Raw genomic sequence first — 9959 nt, forward strand, 5'->3', positions numbered from 1 at the left:
ATGTCCCATTCATCCACTCACCCTTCCATCCATTTGCCCATTTACGCATCTTTTGATCCGTCTCCACTCACTCCATCTATCTCTGTCTACCATCCTTTCACCCACCCACCCATCTTCCCTTCCACCCATTCATCCTCCCACCTACGCCTCACCCATCCACCCTCTCATCCAATCACTCATTTATTCCTCTGTCCTTGTGTTCAGTATCTTTTAGACACTAATGATACACAGGAACATTCTTAGTTGGGGGAGACAGGGATACCGAGCAGGGGCCTGTGGGTCTCCTGGGCACAAAGCCTTTCTGTGTCCCCCATTTCTTTGATTACAGGAAATAGACTTCATTCAGCCTCCATGACCTTCTCTGAGTTCCACTGGGCAGATTCAAGGAGTTGTTAATTAGGGAAAGGAGGGGATGCGAGACCAGTGAGAAACATTCAAGAGAAACAACAGTGCAGCCTTGGGGCAAGGTCCTGGCTCCCCATCAACGGATACACAAAACAATATCTTTGAGTTGTTTTCTGATACTGAAACCCCCTCCAGGTGGGAGAAGTTAATGATTAACAATGGTATGCTGCCCACAAGCATGTAGACCCCAGACCAGTTGGAACCTGAAGGTCGATGATGCTGACTCTTACTTACCTCACAACCACCTCATCAGAAGAATGTCTAAGGGCTGATCATGCATCTTTGAACCATTACTTTAAAACTTCTCACTATCCTCTCCAAGGAGACACACAGTTTTTCGAGGCAGGAGCCTGCTGTGTCCCCCTTTGCCTGGCAAAGTAAGAAAGCTATCCTTTTCTACTTCACCCAAAACTCTGTCTCCGAGATTTGATTTAGCGCCTTCAACAGGGTAAATGAAGTAAATAAGACAAATTGTTTTAGATCTAAGAAGTGGTGTAAAGGAAGTAAAACAGGGAGATGTGCTATTACAGGTTGCCTGTTGTAGCTCATACGATCAAGTAAAACTCCTCACAGGAGCAGCTGAGTTGTACATGTAAAGAAATGAGTCATGCCAAGGTTAGCAGGGAGAGCAAGCGAGGCCACGGAGGCAGCCAAGGTGGAGGCCCTGAGGTGGTGATGGCCTTGGCATATTCAAGCAGGAAGGAGGCCTGCTGGCTGGGATGGTGTGGGTGAGGGATGTAGTAGGAGATGAGCAGAGAGGAGTAGGGGCCAACATTACGCAGGGCCTGAGAGCCAAGGTAGGGAGTTTCGACTTTTTTCTAGGTATAAATGAGAAGGCACTGAGGGTAATGAGCAGGGAACTGGCATGACTCCTGCTTTAAAGCAAACACCCAGACAGCTATGTGGAGACTAAAGTATAGCACAAAGGGTGAGATCTTGGAAACCTGTCTGGAGGTCCAGGCAAGAAATGATGGTCTATAGGACCAGGGTGGCAGCAGTGGGGTACCTACCAGGCGCCTGGCCGTGCCCAGGCCACAGGCTGGGATATTAAAACAAGAAAGACAGGGTTTCTGTCCTCAAGGAGTAACAGTGTGTGTGTGTGTCTGTGTGTGTCTGTGTGTGTCTGTGTGTGTCTGTGTCTGTGTGTGAGAAATGTGGTGTATGTGTGGTGTGTATGTGTTGTATATGTGGTGTGAGAATGCTGGGAACGTGATTGTTTGTCCTATGATTAGGGACTGTTCCTGACACACTACTAGGCAATGGCCAGGGATGCTGGCACATCCCACCCAATGAAGACAGGCTCTGTTCAAAACGCCTGTAGCACCTCTGTTGAGAAACACGGTACCAAATTATGACCCTACAAATAATTAAAATATCTATTCTTTTTCCTCTTAATTTTGCACCATAAGCATTTCCCCCAACCATAAACACTCCTTTCTTTAATAAAGACACTTGCTCATAAGTCTTTGCCTACATTTCTCCTTTTCAATTTTAAAAAAGATACTTATTTTCCTGTGTTATTCAGTTCACCTAATAAGCTTACAAAGTAGATAGCTGAGCTGGGTTGGGAGAAGAGCAAAGTGAGGTTCAGAGAGTGAAACACACTTAAGTCATAATAATTTTAACTTGCTCATGCAGGCTCAGAGGTCAGAAGTCGTACATGTGTTTTCATTCCACTTTTCCCAAGCTCCTCTTATGGCAATGGGAAATCAGGGTGTTTGTCAGTGGTCTGGAATGGGCCAGGCTACGTCCAGGCTACTGTAGATCTTCCCCATCACCTTGGGTTTCCCACACACTGTGGAGACTCCCCTGCCACCTACAATAGAGACACTAGTAGTACCCCAAATGCCACTACCAGGAAGGCCCTCTCCACTTCATAGATGGGAAAACAAGGCCAAGTGTCCAGTGGCCTAGCCAAAATGACAGTGCTACCAGGACTCTGCCTTCACTGGCTGCCCCTGAGAATTGGACAGAGCAAGCCCTGTGGGGATGAGGACCCAGAGGTCTGGTGGGATGGGGCAAGGGAGGACCAAAGGTAGCCACAGCAGCTCACAGCAGCATCTCCAGGAAGAAGAACATCCCCGAGTGAGGCTGCCAAGGGCTGGGCACGTCACAGACCTTATTTCCCTCAACTAGCACACCTCAGTGCCTACTCTTATAGATCAAAGAACTAAAGGTCTCAGAATTTGCCAACATCACTTGCTCAAGATCATGACTTCTAAGGGCCTGTGCCTCCTTCATGTCACCCCAGTGCCTTATGGAGGGAGATTTGCAGGCAGTAGTCTGTGCTGCTCTGTGAGCTGGGGAAAGTCACTCCCCACCTCTGACTCAGGGTTCTACATTTCTAAAAGAAGAGGGAGTGGGCTAATGAAGACAGCCCTGGCTCTAGGACTCACACCTCGGAGGGCAGGGGCTGTGCCCAGGCCCCATGAGAGCAGGTATCTTGGTCTAGGGCCTGTGCTCCTAGGGCCTCACAGAGGGGAATGAGACCTGCGGCCTTGGACTCAGGGCCACTCATTCATCAGTCCTGGTGCTTTCCTCCACCCAGCCACCCAGCCTCAGGATCAGACCCTGCTATGTCCCCACTTCCACAGTCCCACAGAAGTCCTGGGGCACTTCCCACCCAGAGAATGCACAGTGGGGAGTCGGTGACCCACCTGGGTTGAGGGGGTCTCTGGGCTGCCTGGTTGTTGGCCAGGGCAGAGAAAAGATGAAAGTCAGTGACTCAGGGCACCCAGGTCCTGGTCATAGCCGGCCCCTCAGGCCCTGAAGTTTAGGCCGTCTCAGCCTTCAACAGAGGCCCCAACGCACCTGTGGCTCCCGGGGCCAACCGTTGCGCTTCTGGAGTCGGAGCGCTGCCCTCCAGCACACCCCCGCGCCTGGAGCCCAGCCGGGGTCGGCAGTGGCCGTGGCCGGGGATTCTCACAGCTCCAGGGTGGCCACGGGCAGCAGCAGCAGCCAAAGAAAGGCCACAGGCTGGCTTCGGCCTTGGGCGATCTACGCCTCTGCACCCATTGCCAGGGTTGCTGACTCCGGCCTGACCCTACCCTGGCCCTGCCTGACCTTGCCCTGACCCCGCCTCAGCCCAGCCCTGATCCCACCCTGACCTTCTTAATAACCTTTTAAACAACTCTACTAAGATATAATTTATATACCATGAAGTTCACTTATTATTATACAAGGGACAATTCAATGATTTTCTGTACATTATTAAAAATTTATTTATTTTTTTATGTTTAAATAGACTTGTTTAGATTTATGAAAAAGTTGCAAAGACAGTACAGAGTCCCAATATCCCCTTCACCCGCTCTCCCCTAATGTTAGGATCTTACATTACTATGGCATATTTAGCACAACTAGTGAGCCAATATTGAGACATTAATGTTAAGTGAAGTCCATTCTTTCTTGTTTTAAATTTTTTTAAGTTTAAGGTGTAGAGCATAATGATTTGACTTCCATGCATCATGAAATGATCATCAGAATAAATTTAGTGAACATCCATCATCCCACATAGATACAAAATTAAATAGAAAAAAATGTTTTCCTGTGAGGAGAACTCTTGGGATTTACTCTATCGACTGTCATGTATAACATACAGCAGTGTTAATTATATTTATCATGTTGTCCATTACACCCCTAGTAATTATTTATCTTATAACTGGGAGTCTGTACCTTTGACTACAGCTAACCAATTCCCCCTCCCCCAATCTCCCACCTCTGGTAACCACAAATCTGATCTCTTTTCCCATGAATTTGTTTGTTTGTATTTGAAATATAATTGACCTACAATGCTATGTTAGTTCCTGTTACATAACATAGTGATTGGTTATTTCTATACATTTCAAAATGATAAATACAGTTATGATATGTCACCATACAAAGATATTACATAATTATTCACTATATTTCCCACACTGTACATTTCATACTCATTTATTTTGCAACTCAAACTTTGTACCTCTTAATCTACCTCACCTGTTGCTTTCTTCCCCTCAACACTCTCCCTTCTGGCAAGCACCTGTTTGTTCTCTGTATCTATAACTCTGTCTCTGTTTTGTTATGTTTATCCATTTGTTTTCTTTTTTAGATTGCACACACAAGTGTAATCATACAGTACTTGCCTTTGTCTGACTTACTTCACTTAACATAATACCCTCTAGGTCCATCCATGTTGTCGCAAAGGGAAAGATTTCCTTCTTTATCAGATGTGTGATTTGCAAGATTTTCTCCAAGTCTGTAGCTTTTTTCTGTTTGTATACATCTTTAATTTCTCTCAGCAATACTGTGTAGTTTTCAGTGTACAGATCTTGCACCACTTTATTAAATTTCTTTCTAAGTATTTTATTCTTTTCCATGCTACTGTGAATGAAATTATTTTGTTAATTTCCATTTCATATTTTTGTACCTAGTATATAGAAATGCAATTTATTTTTATAAGAAATTGTTGCTTCCTCTGACCTTCCTAAACTTGTTTATACATTCTAGTCTGTTTTGTTTTATTTTGTTTTGGTCGTTTCCTTGGGGTTTTCCAACACATAGGATCATGTCCTCTGCAATAAAAGTTCTAATTCTACCATTTAAATTTGCATGCCTTTAATTTCTTCTCTCCTACCTTCTTTCTTTTTCCCTTCCTTCCTTCCTTCCTTTTCCTTCCTTCCTTACTTCCTTTCTTTCCTCCACTTCTTAGAGACTACATTTATAAGGACCGTCCTTTTTAAATATGGTCTATCAATCTTTGTCTTTAACGTTGTTTCATCTATTCACATTTAATGTGATTATTGATATGGTTGGAACTACATTTTCCACTTTGCTATTTGTTTTCTGTATGTCTCTTATCTTTCCCCACACTTTTGAGACAGGCTGGGACCTGGGACCCTTTGCTGCAGTGCTACAGCAGATTTCTGTAAATTGGTGTATGCATGGGTGAGAGTCCCACCTGTGGGTTAGATTTCTACAGATGACATACAACTGTCTGGTTTCCAGGCTTGATCACCCCGGTGGGCAGTGGACAGGGTGCAACCTCCTTCAGTGGCCCTTTCTGAAAGCTTGCAAGTTGGTGCCTGAAAAGACAACTGCAGGGGGCAGGTTGAAACGGCAATCTCTCTCTTTCTCTTTCTCTTTTTCAGTCTTTTCTGTCCCTCCTCCCTTTACCTCTCCCTTGGTCCTTATACCTGCACTCCCATCCCCTTTATCCTGAAAACTTCTTATTTGTGTCTAATTTTTTGTCATTGGTATCTTTGTTTTATGAGTTTTGTCTGTCCAACCACTCCTACAAGTGTCTGCCAACATTGTGGGCATGGTGGAGCACTTAAGCCTTGAAATACAAATGGATCCCACATTGTCTGAGACTCGACTCCAGCCCTGGGTTACTTAGTGGGATTTTAAAGAACAAAAAAAGAAGAGAGGGCTTTCACTTCTCTCCTCTGCCTTTGCAATGTAACTATTCTGCCTGGACTCTCAGGGACTCCCTGATCCATCTGTAGTCCCCCAGACTGAGGGAAAAAAAGAGCCCTTTTTAAATTCAAGCAAGAAAACTGAGATCTCTGATTATGTAAAAATTAACTTGTCTAGCTTAAGCTTGTGGGTTTAATTAATACAGACCTCTGCGTATTATCAACATTAAGTATAATACTTCTATTGTACCTACGCTTACTGGAAGTCAGTAAGTTCGTATTGTTTCTGAGATAAAATCTACTATCAAGGAAAATAACCTGATAGGATTAAACTTTTAAGTTAATATAACTGGATAAAAGTTTTTAGTAAACTCTATGGGAATAATCATGTTTTCAAAATGTTCATTTAGAATAGTCCCGCCAGATTTTGGTAACTTGAAACTAAATTAAGTTAAATGATAGGAATCCATCGAGTATCCAGGCCATTTCAAATAAGATGAAATATTGGAACCGTATTTGCTAAACAGGCCTAAATTTACCTACTTTTGTTTCCTTGTGAGAGGGAAACAGGATGTTTGGATTTATTAGACACATACCTTGCATCACATTAAGGAAAGAAATTGTGCTTTGGGAAGATACATGGGATCTTCCCAACAGGTTATGGGATATTCCAATCAGGGAATGCTAATGTAAAAGACAGTTCATGGTGGCTTAAGGAAAGTAGGATGTGTGCTTTCAGAAGAGAAGGTATGAGGAACGGAAATGTATTTTGTTAGAGGGAAAAATGTGATTTTGTCCTACAGCTGGTTATTTCTGAACAGAAAAAAGAAGGGACAAAATGCAGCTACAGAAAGTTGCAGAAGATTTGTGGAAACGGAACATTGAGAAAAGAATTTTGTATGTGGTTGGGATTTTCTAAGGTTGGATTAACTTTAATTAGGTAACTGGGTCTTATCAAGAGTAGGCTGATATAAGACTGGATTTGGTTTCTTTCTCTCATAAGAAAACAACGTTTTCTGGGAATGCTCCTTTTGATAATAGATTGTGTGAGTTTCTGTGCCTTTAAGTGAGCTGTATTTACTTTTGAAATCTTTTTCTTTTTCCACCTTTGCTCAAGGAATCACAGCAGCCTATGATTCTATTTGACTGGGTGTTTTAAAAGTTCTGGAAATGTTTGACAGATTTCCCAAATATCAAATTCTAATTGAAATTCTTTTGACTTCAGTTAATTTTGGGATGCTTCATGGGGCCCCTGGAGCCTCCAAACAGAGATCCGAAACTAATTGTGTTCACTTGGTATGTTAAATTACATGGGAAACTGTCCAAACTCATTGTTGCCTGTGTCAGATGGAATCATCCGGCTCCCCCCAGTTTTCTCCTAGCTGCCAAACAGATAAGGGAAAGGGTTTTGCGTTGTTCTGCTCTCTAGTCTCTCACCTTATTCTATGTCCAAAAAAACAATCCCCTGTGGGAATACTCCCAATGTAGGCCCTTAGGTCCTGACCCCCCTGGCATTTCCCATTGCACCCAACTCCAATTCCTCCAGGAGTTCCTTTTTCGCACCTCTAGGACCCCTTTCGCTCAAGGCCTTGGCAGCCCATACCTTGTTACAGACTACCTATTGGATGGCCACTTCCAAGCAGCCCACATCCTAGGCTTTAGAGATGCTCAAACTCAAGGAATACCCCCAGCATAGGGAAATATTATAGGAAAAAAGCCTCCTGGCAGACGTCTCTGGGACACTGGACTTCATTTCTAGGAGCACTTTTTCACGGTTCCATGTTATTCAACATGGGATGATCCTCTTCTAAGCCAGAAGAAACACCTCTGGAGCGTATCCTTAAAAATAGGAAATTTTCGGGCTTCCCTGGCGGCGCAGTGGTTGAGAGTCCGCCTGCCGATGCGGGGGACGTGGGTTCGTGCCCCGGTCCGGGAGGATCCCACATGCCGCGGAGCGGCTGGGCACGTGAGCCATGGCTGCTGAGCCTGCGCGTCTGGAGCCTGTGCTCCGCAACGGGAGAGGCCACAGCAGTGAGGGGCCCACGTACCGCAAAAAATAAATAAATAAATAAAATTGGAAATTTTCAAAAGAGATGGGTTGAAAAGGGAAAAACTTAAACTCTATTGTAACATTGCCTGGGCCTTGTATAAGTTGGGGAATGGAGAAAAATGGCCTGAAAATGGGTCTCTGTAATATCGTCTTGCAATTGGATCTCTACTGTTGCAGGACAGAAAAATGGACTGAAGTTCCCTATGTTCAAGCCTTCATGGTCCTGGGAATTGACTGGCGGTCCAGGGGTTAGGACTCTGAGTTGTCACTGCTGAGGGCCTGTGTTCGATCCCAGGTCGGGGAACTAAAATCCCACAAACCACGTGGGGCTGCCCAGAAAAAAAAAAAAACCTTTCACATGGCAAAAAAATATCGTAAGTAACATCAAAAGACAAATGATTGGAAGAAAAGTATATCACCTTATAAATCAATATCTTTCACAGTTGAAGGGTTAATATCCCCACTTTATAAGAACTTTTAAAAATCAAGAAGAAAATACCAGATGTCCTATAGAAAAATGGACACAAGACATGATCAGACAGTTTACCAAAAGAGGTATAAAGAAATGAAAAGATGTTCAACTTCACTCATGATAAGAGAAATGCAAATTATAACTACATTGAGATAACCATTTCTCACTCATCAGCTTGACAAAAATTCAAAAGCTTGACAGTACTCTGTATTAGTGAGGCTGTTAGGAAGTAGACATTTTAATATATTGTTGGTGGGAATGCAGAATGGTAGAAGCCTTTTAGAGGAGAACTGGCCAATATTTAAACTGTATACACATACATACCTATTGACACAGCAAGCACACTTCTAAGAATCTAAAGAGTCACTTGCAATTTTATGAATATACACATGCACATGGTTCTTTTTCACAGCATTATTTACAGTTGCAAAATATTGAAAATGGCTTGAATGTTTAAGCATAGGAGGCTCTATCAACTGCAGCATATACACAATGGAATAAAACACATGTGAGAAAAAGTCTGAGAAAGAAGATATTAATGAAATATTATGGAGAAAATGTTATGAAGTGAAAAGAGAAAAGGGAAAAAAGCATATATAGTTTGTTACCTCTTGTGTCAGAAAGAAGGAAAAATAATGAACATAGTATTTGACTATATATCCTCAGTCTTGGGCAGTTTATTTTTATATGTATGCTAGAATTACAAAGAAATCTTTAACTCTTTAGTAGGTTTGTTTCTTACAGCAGTGTGGTGAAGCAGTTTTGAAACTGTTTTGGATGCATTATAGGATTCAGCAAATGAGTACCTATGTCTATGTTGTTGGGAGCCTGGGTTCTCACTGTGGAAGAGAAGTCATACAAATATGGAATGGGACAAAGCAGGGAAGAATCCCATGAGGATGAGCAGGAATTGGAAGTATTGGTGTGAACTTAAGATTTGGTAAGGTCTGTATACGTGTGTCTGTACATGCTTATGTGCCCATGCATATTTGTATGCATATATATTTATATATGTGTGTATATACCCATGTATTTTCTATGTCTGTCCACTGAAAAGTCCAAGAAGAATGCTTCAGTAGCAGTGAGCACATCCAGCATCCAGATCTTAGTCTCCAACACCATTTTCCATTAGTGGAAACCCTGGCTTCTTGGCTTACTGGCTGCTTCCAGGGTTAGAATAGGGTAAGTACAAGATGATTCTGGATCCAGAAAGTAAAACATGATAAAAATCATGTTGGAGGATAACACTAGGACTGGGGAGACAGTTTGAAGGGATTCCCACCAACTGGTCAAATCTGGGATGATTTGAGCACCAAACTACTTGGGTACACTTATAAACCACTGGGAAGAAAAAGAGAAACTTACAAGTCAATAAAAATAAATATATAAGTCAATGAAGTCTATTGCTTACAGTAGAATGTCAATAGCAACTGGTAACTTCACTTTTTCCTACTCATATCAACAGCTTACACAATCATAGTACATTTATTAAAGCTAAGAAAGTAACCTTGGGACATCACTATTAGGAACTGCACATTGTATTCAGATTTTCCACTATTGTCCTTTTTATGATCTAGGATCCAGTCTAGGATGTGACACTGCATTTAGTCATCATGTCTCTTTAGTGTCCTCAAATCTG

At 42.7% G+C, this 9959-nt stretch overlaps 1 protein-coding gene across 1 annotated transcript in view; it reads left to right on the forward strand.

Moving 5' to 3' along the window:
- Positions 1 to 3478, forward strand: part of LOC307189593 (NUT family member 2G-like) — a gene marked incomplete at both ends in the record, with an annotated part of 30756 nt that extends 27278 nt beyond the window's left edge. The window contains 1 exon segment of the mRNA XM_079927771.1: positions 3203 to 3478. Coding sequence (XP_079783897.1) covers positions 3203 to 3478 — 276 coding nt within the window.
- Positions 3479 to 9959: the final 6481 nt, after the last annotated feature.

Source organism: Stenella coeruleoalba (genome assembly GCF_951394435.1).
Source record: "Stenella coeruleoalba genome assembly, chromosome: 7".
NCBI lineage: Eukaryota > Metazoa > Chordata > Mammalia > Artiodactyla > Delphinidae > Stenella > Stenella coeruleoalba.